This window comes from Canis lupus, chromosome 28 (genome assembly GCF_011100685.1).
Source record: "Canis lupus familiaris isolate Mischka breed German Shepherd chromosome 28, alternate assembly UU_Cfam_GSD_1.0, whole genome shotgun sequence".
In the NCBI taxonomy this organism is placed as follows: Eukaryota; Metazoa; Chordata; class Mammalia; order Carnivora; family Canidae; genus Canis; species Canis lupus.
The window spans coordinates 12,793,932-12,813,920 of record NC_049249.1 but is presented as its reverse complement, the minus strand read 5'-3'; the positions used below and the strand labels follow the sequence as shown (position 1 = coordinate 12,813,920).

General features: G+C 42.1%; 2 protein-coding genes across 8 annotated transcripts in view; one reads left to right on the top strand and one right to left on the bottom strand.

Annotated features, from left to right (window-relative positions):
- The window catches only part of CUTC (cutC copper transporter), a 38,450-nt gene extending 35,884 nt beyond the window's left edge, over nt 1-2,566 (bottom strand). For 2 of the 4 annotated variants that reach the window (XM_038578502.1, XM_038578503.1), the window contains exon 1: nt 2,347-2,566. In XM_038578502.1, coding sequence (XP_038434430.1) covers nt 2,347-2,407 — 61 coding nt within the window. In that variant the 5' untranslated portion in view covers nt 2,408-2,566. Of the gene's footprint in view, nt 1-1,906; nt 2,247-2,346 lie in introns of those variants that run through there. The other 2 variants (XM_038578501.1, XM_038578504.1) reach the window with 2 other exon arrangements.
- On the top strand, nt 1,192-19,290 carry COX15 (cytochrome c oxidase assembly homolog COX15). Of its 4 annotated transcripts, XR_005380495.1 has the most exons (10): nt 2,613-2,799; nt 3,989-4,179; nt 5,825-5,947; nt 6,454-6,640; nt 8,852-9,019; nt 11,253-11,334; nt 12,898-13,052; nt 14,670-14,783; nt 16,015-16,311; nt 18,965-19,290. XR_005380495.1 is itself a non-coding variant. In XM_038578498.1 (9 exons), exons 1-9 carry the CDS (start codon nt 2,710-2,712, stop codon nt 16,144-16,146), a joined length of 1,242 nt encoding a protein of 413 aa, XP_038434426.1. In that variant the 5' UTR covers nt 2,613-2,709; the 3' UTR covers nt 16,147-19,290. The 4 variants fall into 4 exon arrangements, 3 of the variants coding, with proteins under 3 accessions (XP_038434428.1, XP_038434426.1, XP_038434427.1); XM_038578498.1 differs by having other exon boundaries at nt 16,015-19,290; XM_038578500.1 differs by lacking the exons at nt 2,613-2,799; nt 3,989-4,179 and adding an exon at nt 1,192-1,446 and having other exon boundaries at nt 16,015-19,290.
- Nucleotides 19,291-19,989: the final 699 nt, after the last annotated feature.

The following is a 19,989-nucleotide window of genomic DNA, read 5'->3' as shown; positions in this document are numbered from 1 at the left end:
TTTAAAACATTAGTTTTAGTATTTTTTTAGTTTTTAGTTTTTTTTTTTTTTTTTAAGATTCTGTATATTCATGAAAGACACAGAGAAAGAGGCAGAGACACAGGCAGAGGGAGAAGCAGGCTCCCCACAGGGAGCCCGATGCAGGACTTAATCCTGGCATTCCAAGATCAGCCCTGAGCCAAAGGCAGACCGCTGAGCCACCCAGATGTCCCTAATTGTTTCTTTTTAAAACACTAATTACTTTCTATTTCTTCTTATTATGTATGTAGATAATGTCTGTTCACTTTTATTTGACCTAAAGTTCCTAAGTAAGGTCTCTTTCTATGAGAAATCTTTATTATCACCCATAGCAAGCACAGGGTCTACCTTGGGACAGAATAGTCATACAAAGATTTACTAAAGGCTGAGAGTAATTACAAATTCACAAATTTCATTCATGTATTGACTCTAAAAGTATGATGAAAATAACGTTTTGAGCTTTTCTGTAAATTAAGCACATAAGTGTTTTTTTTTTTACAATTAAGAATATTAAATGTATACTTCATGCAATAATACCTGAAAGAATTACCACATACTGATAATAGTTAACTACTAGGTGATAGGATCTGAAATTACTTTTACCTTCCTCTTTCTTTCGTTTTTCTTTTTTCTTTCTTTTCTCTCTTTCTCTTTCTTTCTTTCTTTCTTCTTCCTTCCTTCCTTCTCTTTCTCTCTCTCTCTCTCTTTTTTTTTTTTTTTAAGAAGGCTCTACTTAATCCCCAGCGTGGAACCCAGAGTGGAGCCCAAGGTATAAGGGCACTGAGATCAAGAGTCCCGTGCTTCATGGACTGAGCCACCCAGGTACGCCTCCCCCTTTTACTTTTCTATGTTGCTTTTCTCTATCCAATACTGCTTTTATCATTTTTAAAAAGGCTATTTTTGATTTGAATAACAAACACCTATCATTTGCTTACATCAAATTACAACTGTCTCACTTATTTAAAAGAAGATTTTCAGTCTCAAACTGTGAAAGAGTTAAGTGCCACTCTATGTTCGTAGCCAGCAGCACTCTATTCACTCCGAGTTTCTGCAGAGCCGCCCACACCAGCTGTCACGTCAATCCAACTGGACAGTGCTGCAGAGGTGCCATTTGCCTCACGGGAGAAAGCACCAGGAGAGGGGGGCGGTGCACACACAGAGCACACAAGGCTATCACAGAAGGCAGAGCAAGACAGTTGTCCGGGAAGCCAGGTTATTTGTAGGAATCAGACATTTGTTCGGAGCAGTTCTCAGTGTGGTAGTTCCGTTAGCTCCCGGGGCCTTTAAGACCTTTCCAGGGTCTGTGCAGTGAGAAGTATTTTCATAATAATACTAAGGCTTCATTTGCCTTGTTCACTCTCCTTCTCTCACGGGTGGAGTGGAATTTTCAAGAGGCTACCTGACACATCAGATCGAATGCAGAAGCAGGTATAACAATTCTATTAATCCAGATCTTAAAGGGATTTGCAAAACTATAAAAAGCTGGCATTCTATTTGTTTAGGAAGATAGTTATTTTTCACACACACACACACACACACACGTTAGTTGTGTTAATACGTAATGGGTTTCTAGCTAATAAGTATTTTTAAATTTCTGTTTTAACTTCGAATACGGTCAACACCGATAGATAAAGCCGATATAAACAAACGGTAGCTGAGGTTCTCGATAGGAAAGGGGAGGGGCCCTGAGACCAAAAAGCTTGAGAACCACTGGTCTGGAGGACTCAGGAGTTCTCGGGGCGGTGGAGGGGGGTGGGGGTGGGGGTGGGGGTGGGGGTGGGGGTGGGGGTGGGGGGGATGTAGCACCCGCCACGCCGTCCCGCCTGGCACAGCAAGCAGCAAGCTCTCGGGACTTGGGGCAGCTGTGCAGCTTGGGGACAGCCCTCACCCCCGGCGCAGCAGCTACAGGTTCCCAAGCGGTCGCCGGGGGACGGCACAGTGCTCAGCGCTCGGCATCTAACTGCTCCAGAGATGCCACGGGGCGGGGACTGGCGGCCTCGCGTGGCGATGCGGACGTAAGGCCGGGAGAAGTTAACCAACTTGAACACCGTCGCACACTAGACGCGGTGGCGCCGGGATTCGAACCCACACGTCGCGTCACTCTCGCTACAAGCTCCTCCTCAGGCCCTCAGCTTCCACACGCTTAGTCAGGAAGGCAGAACGGGCCCGCGCGCGGGGGGCGGGGCGTGAGGGGCTGGGCCGAGCACTCCCACAGAATCAATCGCCACGACCCCGCTTGCCAGAACCCCCGCAGGCCCGCCCCCGACGGCCAAATCGGCCGACCGCCCCCTCCCGCCCCCTCCCGCCCCCTCCCGCCCCCTTCCGCACCGGCCTTCCCGGACGGTATACGCGCCCGTTTCCGCTCCGAGGGGGCCCCCTGCCTCTTCATGCTCCACGCGTTCCTTCCTCGTGCGTCTTCGGTTTCTACGAGGATGCCGGGGTCCGGCGCGCGCGAGCAAAGAAGCGCGGCCTCACGGCTGCGCGCACCCCTGCGCGTCCCCGACACCCGGACCCAGCAGCCCCCGCGGAAGCTGAGTCGCTGGCGCAGGCGCAGTCACTACTTGCCCTTGCCCTCTGAGGAGGAGGGGCCCGTGCGGCATAACCCGGAAGTGCTTCTCCGTTCGGTGGTGGAGGAGGGAGCCCGCCGAGAGCTGGGCGGTGGAGGTGGCTTATTTCTGCGCCGTCTTCAGGATGCAGCGGTTGCTCTTTCCGCCCCTGAAAGCCTTCGTGGGGAGCCCGTGTCTCCGGCTCCTGGTTCCTAGGGCGGCGCCTAGAGCACAGGTACTGCACCGCAGTGGACTTAGTCGCGGAATAGGACATGGGGCGAAAGAGTCAGGAGAAAAATAATAGATAACCCCACATCACATTGCAGTAGTTCCTTAGAATTCACGACGGATTTCTTTGTGCCCAGAGCCTCTGAGGTAGGATCCGAACCTGCCGTATACTGGCTGCGTGATATTGGCCAAGTTAAGAAACCTTTCTGTACCTTAGTCTTCATCTGTAAAATGGGAATAGCAGTACCTACTTCAGAAGTTGTGTTGAGGATTAAATAATCTCATATACAGCAAGCGTCTGGCACATGATAAAAGTTCAGTCATTTTTACCTACGTATTTGATTTTTGCTAAAAGCCTGCAGGTAGTCGGGTAAGGCACCATAACCTGATTCTACAGAGAAGGAAATTGAGGCTTAAGTTGTTTAAAGTTAGGAAACAAAGCACGAATCTTTAGACTCAGGGACAGAGCCAGAAGAGAACTTGTATTCGCTCAGCAAATAATTACTGAGTGGTTATTGTGTGTTAGGAACTGGGAAGGAAAAGATAAATACCAAAAGGCTCCTGCCCTGGAGGAAGGCACAGTTAATTCATTTGTCAAATCTCTATTAAGGTGTTGTTATGTAAGCGAACTGTGTTAGGAACGAAAGTGCCCAGAGAGAAAGAGCCAGACTGACCAGACACTGCTGTCCCACAACTCATAGCTTTGTGAGGGATGGAGACAGATGAACCTGAAGTACGTTGTAATGTGTGAAGGGCTGACATGGGGAAGGTACGGTGTGCTGTGGGAGTGACCTGTTGCAGACCCGGGAGAGTCTAGAAATATTTCCCAGAGGAGGTGACATCTAAACAGATCTATAGTAGAAATTCTCAATCAGGGGCAAGGAGCATCCCAGTCAGAGAGAAAGAAAATAATCCATATCTAGGTGTAGAGTTAAGTCTGGGGGAAGTATGCAGAGACTAGAAGGTTCATGTAGCGTGGGGATGGATTGGAGTGAGGCAAAACTAGAGACAGGAAAACCAGTTGTGGGGTGGATGCAGTAATCCCGATGGGAGATGATGGTCTACTAGGGCAGAAGCAGTGGAGATGTGGCCGTACGGGGTACTCCACTCTAGGCACAGTGGGATTGTGTGTGAGAGCAGTGGACTGAGGCCTTTCCATGCGGCTCCAGTTATAATTTGTCTGTCTTGATCCTTAGTGTGGTTGCAGCTGTGGGATCAGGCGCCCCTTGAGGCCAGGGCAGTACAGCACCATCTCTGAAGTAGCTTTGCAGTCTGGAAGGGGTACAGTGCCCCTTCCCTCAAAAGCTGCTGAGCGGGTGGTGGGCCGATGGCTCCTGGTCTGCAGTGGAACAGTGGCTGGAGCAGTTATTCTTGGTGGAGTGACTAGGTGAGTAATTCATCCGTAGCGCATCAGTGCTTCAGGTCATCAGTAGAAGCACAGGATGACCAGGGGGGAAGGGACCTTAGGAATTATCTAGTCTAGCTCCCTCATTTTATATATGTAAAAATTGAGGCTTAAAGAAGGACACGTCTGGTGGCTTGCCTGCCATACAAAAATTTAAAGTTTTATTATTGGGAGCCCTTCATAAAGCCTTTTTTAGGTCCTGTTTGCTATGCGTGATTTTCCCTCTACAAATAGCAAGTTTGTCTCAAAAATGTTTGTACAGTTTGTTTGTTTGAATTAAATCCACACAAGTATATCACAATTGACTTGTATGCCTCTTAGATCTCTTTAAATCTGTAAAGAAACTTCATAGATTTAGATTTTTCTCCCTCCTACCCCCATTTTTTTGTAGGTTTTTTTTTGCTATTTAGGAAACCCAACTGATTTGTCCTGTGGAGTTTACCAGTCTGGATTTTGCTAACTGCATACTTGTGGTGGTGTCTAACATGTCCCATTATCCCTGGTATTTCCTGTAAACTGGTTGTCGCTTAATCAGACTCAGGTTGGTAACAGGGGGCCAAATACTTCACAGGTGATTACAACATTCATAAATATCTGGTGTCCATTAGAGATGCCAGTAGCCATTGGTGATCATTGCTTAGGTCCATGATTTCATTAGAGTTGCAAAACCATAATATTTTATTAGTTCAAAGCTAAAGAGAAACTGGCCCTCATCAACAATTTAATTATCCTAAGATACAGTTTGTAGAAGAAAAGCAGGATAAATACTTGAATCTTTCTCTTTCTTTACCAACTTTGAAAATCATAAATTGGTTCCCAAACGTCCTCCAAAGGTGATCAGTAGGGAGTTTGGGTTTTTAAGTATTATGAACAGGTTTAACTGTATGTGATGTTTCAGTCCATTGCACTGATGATTTGCTCAGATTGTTCTATCTTTAGTCAATGGGAGCCTCTTCAAACCGGCTCCAGGGTCATTTTGATAGGATCCTAGTAACCTTTAATTCTTTACTTGTTGGATAAAATGTTCCAGGTTCATTTTATATATTTCCTGCCTCTGAGGTACCATCAGCCTTTGATTGTAGGAACCCTCACTCCTTTTGGCGAAAATACTGTCTGGTGTTAATACAGTATCTGTTCCTCAAATTCCCCCCATATTCCTTGTGCTCTTATTTCAAAATACCATATGTTATATAGGCTGCTGTGAGAAACTGCAACAAATGTAAGTTTTATTAGCTTAACTTCGCTGAAGAATCTAAACTATTTTATATCTGTAACAAATTTCTTTTCCTTGTGTAAATAATGTTGCTTATTCATTTAGGGCACGTTTCTTTGCTGTAAGGGTAGATTTTACCTGTTGAGGAATGCTAGTGAAAGAAAGAAGCAAAGAGTTCAATGAAAGGATCTAGAGAACAATAAAGAAATTTGTACGTGATGGCAGCTGTTTCTGGAGAAATTTTAAGCAGTAAGAAGAAAGCAAGGTGTCAAAAAAGGATACCATGAAATGATGTGTTTACCTTTAGAGGGGTTGAGTTCACATCCATTTGTTTCTATAAACATTTATGAAAGATCCAGCACTGTGTGTATGTGTCTGCGCACGCGCACACACACGCATCTTTCCTATCTTAAGGTTGACAGAGTCTGGCCTCTCAATGGTAGACTGGCATTTAATAAAGGAGATGAAGCCACCTACAAGTCAAGAGGAATGGGAAACAGAATTCCAAAAATATCAACAATTTCCGGAATTTAAAATGTAAGTATGGGGTGCCTGGGTGGCTTAGTCAATGAAGTGTCTGCCTTCAGCTCAGGTCATGATCCTGCCTAGAGTCCCGGGATTGAGCCCCATATTGGGCTCCCTGCTCTGCAGGGGAATCTGCTGCTCCCTCTCCCTCTGCCTTCCCCCTCACACCCCCACTGATGTTTCTCTCTTACTCTCTCAAATAAATAAAATCTTAAAAAAAAAAAAAAGGTAAGTATAATAGAAAAATCAGGTAAACATCCTACTAGGCCCTTCCAATCTTGCTTATTTAAGCATTTCAGAATGATTAGATTCCAGTATTTCTTGATGCTTGCTTCAATTATGTTTAGTGAGCTCCCTACTCTAAACGTCCAATTCCAAAGTGATCCTGATGTCACTGATGAGGAAGAAGGCAGATCTTTCATTTCAAGCTTCAAGAACTGAGAATGCTTCTATATTCTGTCTGGAAATAAAAATCGGTTGAATGTTTCCTTTGTTTTTTGACTTCCTTTTTCACCCAGCTTAAATCATGATATGACATTAGCTGAATTCAAGTTCATCTGGTACATGGAGTACTCACACCGAATGTGGGGTCGCCTCGTGGGTCTCGCATATATCCTGCCTGCTGTCTACTTTTGGAGAAAGGGCTGGCTCAGTCGTGGCATGAAAGGACGTGTTCTTGCCCTTTGTGGGTTAGTCTGCTTCCAGGTAAGATTTATTCAAGTTTGGGAAACCAGAGATGCTTTCAAGAGCTTCCTAGTTGGGATTGTTTTTAAGGAAGGAATCTGGATCTGTATAACAAAATGGGAAAGAGAGTGAATTTTAGTGCCAGCTTGTTACAGGCCTGGCCCAACCCTGCCACTTAGTAGGGCAAGTTGACTACCTTATATACAGTATGCTTTCCTTACCTTTCAATAGGGATAATAATAGGCCTACTGGAAAAAAAAAAAAAAAATAGGCCTACTGGTTAGGTTGTGTGACTATTAGATGAGATAGATCATGCATATAAAGTACTTTAGTGCCTGGAATTAGTAAGTCCTCAGTAAATATATATATATTTTTAATTTTTTTTCATTTATTCATGATAGACATAGAGAGAGAGAAAGGCAGAGACACAGGCAGAGGGAGAAGCAGGCTCCATGCTGGGAGCCCGACGCGGGACTCGATCCCGGGACTCCAGGATCGCGCCCTGGGCCAAAGGCAGGCGCTAAACCGCTGAGCCACCCAGGGATCCCCAGTAAATATATTTTTGTGTCACAAGAGTTTCTTTGCTCTCGTGGCTCTCTTCCTGGGTTCTTGTTTCCTCCCCTTTTCTGACTTGTCTGCTAGATGAGGAATGGGATCCCTGTTCTAGAATGGTTAAAGAAGCAAATTTGAGGAGTCTCAAATTGAAGGGTTCGTGTGAGACTGAGAGTCAAGAAAAGGAATACGAGAGAAGGTACATGCGAGTATTTGGGTCATGATTATAGGCTCTCAGAGAGAGTCTTGACCATCAAAGAAACGTCAGAATTTGATCAGGAAGATGCTAATTGGTTAATTAAACTCAGAAGTAGTAAGAATAAGAAGCAATTAGAAGGAATTAAAGGGGGAAATGGAAGAGACAAAAGAGAGGTAATAGAAACATTAATAAATATCTAATAATAACTAGGGGAGGGTTGGTGAAACAAAGTGAAAGTTTATTTTGGAATGGAAAAAAAAAAACCACTACAGACAGACTCCCAGGGAAGTAGCAACTTGAAGATGGCAAATAGGATTATGGAAAGAAGAAAGTGGGGCTGGTAAATCACGCTGTATACTCCTTTGTCTTCCAGTGTCCTTTGCAGATTAAATCAAGATAATAATTAGAACATCCGGGGTAATCACTAAAGGGGCAAGACACGCCCCAAAAGATTTCCTGAGGAGATGTATGTAGAAGAGGTGGGACGTGCTTCTATTGACTTGGGAGGGTGGGGATGAAAGAGCTGTATCTTACCTGATAGAAGTAAAACTGACAGTTGTTTGGTTAATTAAAAAAATTAAAGCAAGGAATCAGAATAATACATACCTTGAACTTTTAAGCTTAAACTTGTACTTTCATTACTTCTTTTTTTTTTTTTTTTTTTTTAATGAAGAGCTAAGGCCTGTTCTTTGAGTTCTCTGATTGGAGTTTAACTTCAGATCTCTTGCATCCCTATAAACTATCATTTCATTTCATTTTCCTTAAAGAGGGTAGAAACTTAGACATTTGCAAAGCAATCTGCCAGCAAAGCCTTACAAATTTTTATGATTCCCCTCCACTGAAAACTTTTATAATTATCTATTTGTACTAACATGAGCAGTTATCTTTATCAAAGTGCTTCTAAAACATTCAATCTAGTTGGGTGTTTTTGTTTTTGTTTTTGTTTTTGTTTTTGTTTTGAGATTTTATTTATTGACAGAAAGAGCACAAGCAGGGAGAGCAGCAGAGGGAGAAGGAGAAGTAGACTCCCCACTGAGCAGGGATTCCCAATGTGGGGCTTGATCCCTGGACCCTGGGATCATGACCTGAGCTGAAGGCAGATTCTTACCAGCTGAGCTGCCCAGCACCCCTCAATCTAGTTTTTATAGAAAAAACTTCCCTTTTATTATTAATTTCACTGGCTTACATAATGTTAAATTATATCAAGTATTTTTAAGTTTCTGTGTACTTTTCTACATTTGGCATATACTTCAATAAAATGGTAATCTAAGCAGTGGTTAAGCATTTATTGTGTTATCTGTGAAAATGTGGGTAGGGTGTGACTCCTGGGATACTGGGATATGGGAAGGTATGGAAAAGGAGAGGGCAGGCAGGGGGTACTCCTGATGTACTCTTGATAACTGACAACTCACTTTCTCACATAGTGAAGTTGAATGGACAGATGCAGCCCTTTTTTTTGCCTCTTCTGTTTTTGCTCCCAGGGTCTGTTGGGATGGTATATGGTGAAAAGTGGATTAGAAGAAAAACCAGACTCCCATGACATCCCCCGGGTCAGTCAGTACCGCCTCGCCGCCCACCTGGGGTCAGCCCTTGTTCTCTATTGTGCCAGCTTGTGGACTGCACTCTCACTGCTGCTCTCTCAGCACAAGGTAAAAGTTAGTCTGTATTGTTAGTGTATCTGCACAGATGCTGACAGGGTCAGAGGAACAGAAATTCTGATTCTAACGGGAAGTTATAAATCAAAATGCACGTATTCCCTTAGTAACATCTACCAATTTACCAGAAATTAGATATAGCTGAAGATGACAAACATTGACCTTTGAGACTCTGGAAAGCTTTGGAACTGCAAAGTAAAATGTGCCATTATTCTTTTGAGCTGGAGCAACTCATTCAAAGGCAAATTAGTACGGGAGCCAAATATTCTGTCAGTGTTGCCTTTTGGGAAAAGTGAAAACACAAATTGTAGAAAAGGTGGGAAGGGGTTGTAACAAGAGCTATCCCAGCCACTTCTGACCCTCAGGGGGATGGTGGCTGGCCAGGTGAGGAAGACCAGAATGAGAGCTGTTTCTGGACCTTTGATGGTATAAAAGAGCCATGGGGGTTGTTTGTTCTTTAGATGGGGACCTACTACCATTCATCAGGTCTGACAGGTCTGATCTTGTGATCGTAATGATCTTGCCTAAAAGTATTTTCCTGCATGTCAATTAAAGGAAAATAATGGTTTTCCTAAAGATGAGTGTTATTTTAGGTTTGGAAGTCATGGTTGATCTGGATAACCTGTTGATGGAAAGAAGTTTGAGATGACAGTAGGACTTTTAAGTAGAATTATCCAGTAGGTACTTGGAACCAATAAGGAAAAGCATTGTGGACTTGGCAGTCATCCCCACAGGGAAGCCAGATGGGGTTGAAACATTGGTATAGTAGATCATCTACATCAGAATAATTTTTGTTCTCTTCACAAAGCCAAACTTCTCAAATGAATTGGGTACATGTATAACTGTACTTGCTGAAAACCCACTCTTTCTTTTTATTCTTGTCATCTGGCACCCCTGTCCACCTACATATCGATGCATTCACTCACATACCTACACATATAGCCACACACTCCTAAGCACTCTCTGTTGGAAATAGTACTCTGAAAGGTACCATTTCCTGTTTTCCTCCTTTTATTTATTTATATCCCATTAATTACAGGAAGGATTTGAGATGATAGTCAAACATATAATACTATGCTGTCCAACACAATATCTACATGTGGCTATTTAAATTTTAATTAGGTTTAAATAAAATTAAGTTTGCTTTTAAAAAGTGATTATTAAAGTTTAAATAAAAGTAACTTTTTATTTTATTTAAATTTCGTGTGCTGTGGCCTCATTTTAGGTCCCCATTAGCCACACATTGGCCAGTGCAGATAATAGAACATTTACATCATTACAGACAGTTCTGTTGGACAGCACTAATAAACTGATATCTCAGTAATGATGCCTCACTCTTCATATACTATAGACCATTTAAGGGCAGCACTCTGACTTAACTCCTTTGTATCCTTATGGTAATCTGTTTATAAAATTCTTAGTACATGTTTGTTGATTCACTGATTAGTATCAGAAATTGCTATAGTAAAAACCAAATTTTGATTTTACCAAAACTATAAATGCAAGAATCTCTACTTTAGGGATTTTTTTTTAAAGATTTACTTATTTGAGAGAGAGTGAGAGAGAGAGCAAGTGGTGCAGGCACACACACAGTGGGGAGGGGCAGAGGGAGAGAGTGAGTCTCAAGCAGCCTCCCTGCTCATGCTGGATCTCATGATCCTGAGATCAGGACCTGGGCTGAAACCAAGAGTTGGATGCTTAATAGACCATCCCCCCCCCCCCCCCCCCCCCCAGGCATCCCCTAGTTTAGGGATTTTACACAGTTTTGGTTCTGACTATATTTGCCAAACACGAAATATCACAAACAACATGAAAATCTAGTCCTATATCTTAAACCACATCATTTCAACCATGGTGAAGCATTTTTCCCTTGAACAATGCAAATCATTATTGGACAGATATGTATTGAGTAGTTACATACAAAGCACTGGGCTAGGATTACTTCACCATGAAAGGCAGATGGCAGTTCCTCCCTTCACAAAACTTGTGGGATAGCAGGGAAGACAAATAGTACATGTATAAATGTAGTAAAATATGATGCATGTTAGAACAGAATATCTGCTGGGAGTGTTTAACCTATTTAGGGGTCAGAGAAGATCGGACCTGAGATTGTCACTGGCTTTGGCCTTTGAGATCTTGGCTGCCTCCCTTAGTTTCTTCTTTTTTTTTTTTTTTTTTTCCTTAGTTTCTACAGTACAGAAAATCTGAATGGTTTTCTTTTCTTTAGTTGCCTGAAACTCGTCAGCTCCTGTGGTTGAGACGATGCGCTCATGGAACAGCAGGCTTGGTGTTTCTTACTGCTCTCTCAGGTAGGACTCTTCTCATCCAGCATGCTCTATTTTTGTCCCACCCTCATGGGAGGTGGGGGGTTTAGGGGTGGGGAGGGGGCTCTTGCTAAATGCTTTGTCCTTTTCTCCTTCACCTTCATATTTCTCTTTCACACCTGCCTCTCATACTATCTTCACCCTCTGTTTTCTAGTCCTTCTTCACTTCCAAAAACCCTGCTTTCCAGTCAGTTGAACAAAAACATTGAGGATTTATCTGGATCCAGACTGCCTAGGTCCAATCCTGGTTTTACCATCTAAGAACTCTCTGACCTTGGGCAAGCTATATAACCTCTCTGGGCCTCAATGACTTCATTTGTAAAATGGGGATGATGGTAAAAGTATGAGTGATACATGTGAAGTGCTTAGAATGGTACCTGGCATGTAGCAAAGGCTAGATGCCAGTGTTAGCTGTTACTATTCTGTAACCATTGCCTGTTTGCTGTTATTCTGTAACCATTATTGTACTGTTATTACATTATATCAAAGTGGATCAGAGAAAAATCCTTTTCTCAAAGATGGAGCAGAGACTTTTTCATTCTTTAAACCACACCTCTACCCTATCACTGTCCAATACATTAATCCTAGCCTCATGTGACTATTAAATTAATTAAAACTAAGTAAAATTTAAAATTTCATTCCTTAGTCATTCCTTAGTGTCTATTGAACAAGTGCTCAATAGACACATGTTGCTAACAGCTATGGCATTGGCTGTCAGATATAGAATATTTCCATCACAAATTTCTGTTGAGTAGCACTGCTCTAAAGAAAACCATCAAACCAGTGATTCACATCCTCTCTTTTTTGGTGGAAGAACATGAATTTTGACTTTATAAATGCTATTTATAAAAACAAGGAATGTGATCTAAATATCTCTGAGTCATCTTTGATCATAAATAATGAATTAGTCATCCATTAATTCGTGGATATGTGTTTATCCAGGATTTAGTTTATAAATTTTTTCACTTTTGTGTTCACTCAACAAACATTTTTTTGAGCACTTGGGGAAGACAGATAATAAACAATGAAAACATATGGCAGATGGTGTTCAGTACTGTGAAAAAATAAAGCAGGATAAGGGGATAGAGGTGAGTTTGAGGAAGTGCTGTCTTACATAGGATCATTGGGGAGATCTCTTTGATAAGGTGACCTTGAGTGGAGACCTGAGGAAATGAAGGAGTAAATTATGCAGGTATCGGGGGGAAGAGCATTTCCAGGATAGATCGAGTTCATTGTGGGATAGGGAGGGTATCAAAGTCACTTAAGGCAGTGTTTCCATCCAATATGCCTTGTTCTAGAGCTTCTAGTTCACTCCTTTACGAGAGATGTGCCAGGATCTTGGGGTGGGAGAAGGTGAGGATGCAGTTGTTCCCATGGTGATGATGATGTATATTCTCTGTTTGAGAACCCCTTCTGTAGACTATTACATTTGTCTAACTCTGACTATTCCATTTGTCTAACTCTGGGATATTAGACTTTTTCTATGTCAGAACTAGTATTTGATCTCTTCATTTCACTTTAATAAATGCCATTTACCTTGGAATATAGGGGCTTTTGTGGCAGGGCTGGATGCTGGACTTGTTTACAACTCTTTCCCGAAGATGGGAGAATCTTGGATCCCAGAGGATCTTTTTACCTTCTCCCCCATCCTGAGGAATGTTTTTGAGAATCCCACCATGGTGCAGTTTGATCACCGGATTCTGGTAAGTCTGGCTGTTGGTTACTGGTTGCTGAGCCCAGGGAGTCTCTCACAGGCTTTGGGGTGTCTGAAGCACTGATGGCAGTACTAGAGAGGGTAGAGTAGAGTGGGCACTAGATTTCCTTTTCTTTTTAAAAGAAATTTAGCACCAGTTCTCTGATGGGATGTTTTGTCCTAATTACCCACACCCGTTCCAGCCATATTCTGGCTTTCAGGAACTGCCATCTTCTTGAAGTTCAAATATGCCTTTAATCGTGTAGCAAAGGATAACTTCCTTGTGTCCTACACACACATAGGAGAGTCATTTTAGTGGAAATGAGGCTGAGTAGAGAGGAGGGCAAAGACAGTGATTGCTGAAGCAAAATCCCAGGCAGCTAAGAGCATCATAAATATTTCTCATCTTCTCTAAGCTGATATTTATTAAGGGCCTGCTGTGGGTCATGTTAAGATTGGCCTGGTAGCCTGGGCATGATAAGTTGGATCAGGGAAAGACTGGCAGCAAGAAGGCAGCAGGAAGCAAAGGTGCTGTTGTAGTAATGCAGGTGATAGTGAGAGGGCTCTAGGCTGCATAGGCGAGTGAGACTTGAAGAGAATGGTGGACCACAGAGATGCTCTAAGTAGTAGAAGATCGGCTGTAGGAATGAAGGGGAGGATCCCAAAGTTTGTTCTGTGGCATGTTTAAAACACACCCAAGAGGGACGCCTGGGTGGCTTAGTGGTTAAGCATCTGCCTTTGGTTCAGTGTGTGATCCCGGAGTCCAGGATAGAGTCCCACATCAGGCTCCCGGCATGGAGCCTGCTTCTCCCTCTGCCTGTGTCTCTGCCTCTTGTTCTCTCTCTCTCTCTCTCTCTCTCTCTCTCTCTCTCTCCCCCTCCCTCTCATGAATAAATAAATAAATAAATCTAAGAAAACGCACACACACACACACCCAGGAATGGGACTTTTGCAATGAGTATTGGGCTGGAGATGGAGGATGCCATCAGATTGAGGTGTGTTGGGTGTGAGATGGACCAAAGAGAGAGGTCCAGAGGACTCTGATCCCCAAAGGTAGCACTGGGGCTTGGTCCAGTTACCTTAAAAGCTGAGGAAGTGCTGTCGTACATAGCACTGATTCTCCTTGAGATCATGGAAGCAGGGAGGAGATCCTGTTGCCAGTGGGGAGAAATGAAAATGAGACTTTAGGTTGTTTTTAGCACTAGCTGCCAGCACCACTACATCCTCTACTCACAGCCCAGGAAAATAACCCTCATGTGCTGGGCTTAGCCCTGCTTTTAAAATACAGGATTAGAGAGGAGATAAAATTAGGCATTAGGATGCAAAGAGTGATTTTAAAAAGTAAGGGTAAGCACCCATGTGAGGAGAGAGTGAGAGTGTATGGAGTGATAGGTGCAGAAGCTGCAGGTCAAGCCTTGGAGAACATGAGTGTTTAAGTGGGAAGCAGAAGATTGTGGAGAAGATTGAGGAGTAATCATAGGAAGAGCCACAGATGGTTCTCTGTGCTTGGGACAAGAAACCTTAGTGGTTACTCACTGGTTCTGGAGGAGAGATGTGAAGATGAGCAGAAACCAGGAGGGTGAAACATTTCTTCCTGGCACTTGATGAAATGCCTTCCTCCCTGCAGGGAATCACTTCAGTTACAGCCGTGACAGCACTCTACTTCTTCTCCCGGAGAATTCCCCTTCCTCGAAGGACCAGGGTGGCAGCAGCCACTCTGCTAGCTTTGGCATATACACAGGTATAAACCCCTTCTTTTTGGTCTGAGGGTGTCTCCAAAACTAAGTTTAAAAAAGAAAGGTGACAGGCTAGGGGAAAATATTTTCAGTATTTATAATATTGATTATCTCTTTATATAAATAAATTTTATTATTTGATTTATTTAAGATTTTATCTTAGTATGAATTAATAATCAGAAAATAAAATGAGGCTATCAATATACACAGTTCTCACCAGAGGAACAATGAAAGGAAAAGGTCTTTAACCTCACTTATTATCAAAGAGAAAAAAAAAAAAAAAAACAAAGAGAAGCAGATTAAAACAGTGCATGTCATTTTGTGCCTGTCAGATTGGGGGGAGAATTTTTTTTAGAAGATAAGCGGGTATTGGCATGGGCATAGGAAAATGGTGAGAGCATGAGTTGGTATAGTTTTTTTCAGAGGGCAATAGCTTTTAAAATGTTAAATGTAGGGGCACCTGGGTGGCTCAGTTGGTTAAGCATCTGCCTTCACTCAGGTCATGATCCCTGGGTCCTGGGATGGAGCCCCAGGTCGGGCTCCCTGCTTAGCAGGGAGTCTGCTTCTCCTTCTCCCTCTGCCTGCCACTCCCCCTGCTTGTGTTCTTTCTGTCAGATAAATAAATAAAATCTAAATAAAATAAAATGTTAAGTATATAATCCTTTGGTTCAGCAAGTTAACTTCTTAGTGCCTGCCCTAGAAGTAGTTTAATGTACAAGGAGCTGTGTACAGAGTAATCTGTGGCAGAATTGCTGTGATAGTAAAACAAGAAAACTGGAAACAACCTAAATAAACAACTATGGTACACCCATACTGTGTAATACTGTGTAGCAGTTTGAAATAATAAGATCTCAAGACATAAATGAAATGGAAAAAAAGCAAGTGACAGAACAATCCCATTTTTAAAAACACAAACATATGATCTGCTAACATACATACAAAAGTACAAGTGTATAGAAACTGGTAACTATCTTTGGGGAGGGGAGCTGGGCTAGGATGAAGGAGAATTAAGGAAAATTTCAGGTTTATCTATTTTGTTTGAATTTCCTCTGTTGTGAGTATGTTTACTTGTGGGAATTTTAAAATAATACTTTTTAGGGTTTTGCTAGGACTGCGTGGAGGTTATGTGTCTGGTTGTCCGTGCTCAGTCATTTCTGTTTAGAATTTGTGGTTCCTAACTTTTCTTTTTCTTTTCTTTTTTTTTTTTTTTTACTGCATCCTTTTCCTTTCTAACAGGTGGGCTTAGGCATTAGCACTTTGCTGATGTACGTTCCGACTCCTTTGGCTGCCACTCACCAGTCGGGCTCCCTGGCTCTGCTCAGTGTTGCCCTTTGGCTCATGAATGAACTCCGAAGAGTCCCAAAATAATTCTCAGAAGATCAGCTTCCTAGGACCCAAAGTGCTCATCAGAGAGCACAAGAACTTGAAGTTTTCTAAAAGGATGACTTTGGCATACCAAGGGGTTTCCAAATTGGTCAAGTTATTTAAAATTCTTTGTTTTTGACAAAGTCACTGGATCAAGAGTGTCATTAAGTATGTTTAAAGAGTCCTTTTCTAAATATTTATAAATTTAGTTTTCTTTTTGAAAATCATGTTTAATGTAGAGAAAGAAACGTCTGCTTTTGTTGCTTAATAGGCTGTCTCAGATTTTTTTTTTTAATATTTATGTATTTATTCATGAGAGACATGCAGAGAGAGAGAGAGGCAGAGACATAGGCAGAGGGAGAAGCAGGCTCCCTCACAGAGGGCCCGATGCAGGGCTCGATCCCAGATCCCAGGATCACGACCTGAGCCGAAGGCAGGTGCCTAACCACTGAGCAACCCAGGTGTCCCTGTCTCAGATTTCTTAATGTTGGCAAGCTCTTGATACTCTACATTCATGATCTCTTGTCTCCTTGACCTCCTGAGTCCTGAATTATGCCTAAGTAGAAATTCTTTATGATCTCAACTCCACTTCCATCAGGTGAAGATTCAAAGGGAAGGACTAGCACACCCTGAGGTAGCCAGAGAGCTTTCAGTGAAAAATAGTGTCTTCTGGTATCAATTTTCAAAATGAGGAAAGGGTAGAGTTTGACAAGCTTAATGTGTATATGTAGCACAATGTCTTATAAGTACTTAGAAAAGGAGATAATCACTGGTAACCCACTTGGATTCATCAGGCACTGACCTAGTTCTTCTTTTGATAGTGCTGTTACATCACTAGGTCAGATGAATGGAAGGGAATCAGTTCCTGAAAGGGTTTCCTAAAAGCCTCCCGGATAATTAAAGTATGGCCTTGATGGTATATGTAGTGCATGGACATCTATTCAGATACATTAAAAAAAAATTTGTTTAATGAATTGTTGTAATTTTGGTCTCTGTGGATATTTCACAAGGCTCTTATTCAACTTAATTTTTTAAATTGGTGATTTGGATGAAGGCATCACAAAGATCAGATTTGAGGATAGAACAACCCAACATTGCTAATATAATATAGATGATAGTCACAACTCAATGGTTCCAGAGTGGCACCATCAAGATGAAATTAAACATATTTTAAATATAACATCCTTGGGCAGCCCGGGTGGCTCAGCGGTTTAGCGCCGCCTTCATCCCAGGCCCTGATCCTGGAGTCCCGGGATTGGGTCCCGCATTGGGCTTCCTGCATGGAGCCTGCTTCTCCCTCTGCCTGTGTCTCTGCCTCTCCCTCTCTCTCTGTCTCTCATGAATAAATAAAATCTTAAAAAAATATATATAACATCCTCCTTTTAATTAAATAGGTTGTACAAATTTGAGGTGGAGAAAGCTGGCATCATTACCATTTCATATTAAAAAAGACAGGGATTTCAGTTGGCCACAGGCTCAACACACCAACAATGTGATGACACTGATAAAAAAAATTAGTGGTGTTTCAGATTTCATCAATAGAAGTGTCACAGCCACACTCAGAATACTTCAGTCCAAGTGCTGTTTCACCATGGGTACCACATTTAAGGAGGATATTGAGCACTAAGTACATATCCAGAGGAAGGGATATCAGGATGGGGAGGAGTCCTCACCCCACACCCCACAGGGAGTACTTGAAGGAACTAGGGGTATTTAGCTGGAGAACATTTGGAGAGAGCAAGATTGCTGCCCTTCAGAAGTTGAAGCCCTCTCATGCAGAAGGAATGAGTTTATGCTGCAGAGTTGGGAGCAATGGGTAAAAAGAAATGCAGAAAGCTAGTATTTAGTTTTGTAGAAGGCAAGAGTTGGAGCAAAACAAATGCCTACTAGAGAATGGCTGGTGAAGACAGTGGCAAAATGGAGAGCAGGGACCCCAGCTAAGGGCTTACACCATTGCTGAGCTCTGGCCTGTTGCTCAGATTGGATTTATGTAGATCCAGAGTTGTCAGATTGGATTTATTAAAGAAACAAAACATCTAGATTTTTATGTGAAAGCTCTCAAAGGTTGGCAGATTTCAGGTTTTTTAGAACATGATGCAGGCTGAACACATATGGAAGCCATAAATGGCCTAAGGTTTGCCCATTTACAATCTGAGTTAGATGATCTTGTTCCTTTTCAACTCCAATATTCTGTGAGTTTCATTGTGACCTACAGTTACTTTGCTCAAGTGGTTCTTAGCAAAACAAAAGAAATAGTTTGTCTTTGATTTAAAAAAAAAAAAAAAATCCCGGACCCTGGGGCTTATGCTATTGTTATTAATAGTTTCTAACTTTTTTCATCTTCGAATTTTAAAAAATCTTAAGCCCCAAGGTTCACCCAAGACCAATTAAATCATGATCTCTGGAAGCAGTAGTGGTAATATTTTAAGTACCCTATATCATTTCAGTGTGCAGACAATTGGGCACCACTGGCCTAGGACCTGACAGCCTAGTCACCTTAGAAAGTTTTGACCAGCTTATTCCCATCCCCTGTGAATTTCTAGCCAACCCCATCTCATTTAATCTGAACTTATGTGTTCACGGTAATCACCTCTTCTAGATAGAATTCTTTAAAGAAAGTAAACTGGTCACTGGAGTAGGTTCCTATCCATCATCTCATGATCCCTAAACTGAGGTGGTCTTGGTTAATAATTGAGCCAGCAGAGGGCAGTCTGACCCAACCCAAAAGCCATTATGCTTGTGCCTTACAGTTCCCTCCAACAAAGTAGCAAAGAATAAGTTCAAGTTCCAGATGTTTTACTTCATTTTTCTTTTATTACAGATGAATACAAGTTTGGAAAAACAGATTCTGGTTGCATTTAGCTATGTAAAACCCTTGTGCCTCCCTATGAGTTCTTGGTGAATGGAGATTTATCTGAATTATTTTTATGTTTGCATTATTCCCAGCTTCAGACATATACCAAATATTGCATGAATGAATGGAAAATTGACAATTACAGACAAGTCCCAGACACTTCCTTCAAAATAAGTCCTCATACCTAGAAAATCAAGTGAATTTCCCTTAATATTTTTAAAAGCCTGTCCATAATTCTGTCAGTTGTTTTTGGATCAAAGGAAATTAAAACACCTGGCTTTGTTATCAATCCAGAATTTTTTGTCTTTAATTTACATTGACAGATGTCCATGGTAGAAGAGGTAATGATTAGCTACTGCTAAGAGGTGATGATTATGACATTAGGATAACCAGTTGATTTGTAGCACTTTCCAGTTCTGGAACGATTGGTGGGTTATGTATTGGCAGGTGTAACACATACACCCATGTCCCTGCCTAGGGGACAATGTATCTCTCTCTAATACGCATTACACTTTTTTTCAACACTGATTTAACAGTATTTAACAATTTAAGAACTGTTGAGTGAAATGAAATAGTTTAATTTTAAAAAACACACAGTCTTAGCAACTCCCAAAAGTGATGCAATATAGGTAGCCTTTGTTTTTTTAAAGCAAGAAGGGAGTGTCTGGCTGTGGGTCTTAATAGAAAGATGCCATTCAACACTGTGGAGTTCATTGTTGAAGACAGAAGTAATGGAGGAGACAAGGCATAAACTTCAGGGCTTCAACAAAAGGGGAACTGTGGAATGAGAATTTCAAATACAACATAGTGACAGCATTACCAAAAATCAAGGTATTTGTCTTGGATCCTTGCTCGCAGAGAAAGAGTCGTGAAGCTCATCAGGTGTAGAGCCTTCCCCAGTAGCAGTCTGAAAAGGCCAGACTTGGGCAAGTCCTCTGCAGAAGGGGCTCCTGAGGAGAGCACCAGGTCTACCTTAATACCGGAGAAGCAGC

Excerpts from the sequence above, each read along its gene's own strand:
- COX15 (XM_038578498.1), top strand. The coding sequence starts at position 2,710 with ATGCAGCGGTTGCTCTTTCCGCCCCTGAAAGCCTTCGTGGGGAGCCCG. Across the intron at positions 4,180-5,824 it reads ATTCTTGGTGGAGTGACTAG|GTTGACAGAGTCTGGCCTCT; the intron begins GTGAGTAATTCA and ends TCCTATCTTAAG. Across the intron at positions 6,641-8,851 it reads GTGGGTTAGTCTGCTTCCAG|GGTCTGTTGGGATGGTATAT; the intron begins GTAAGATTTATT and ends TTTTGCTCCCAG.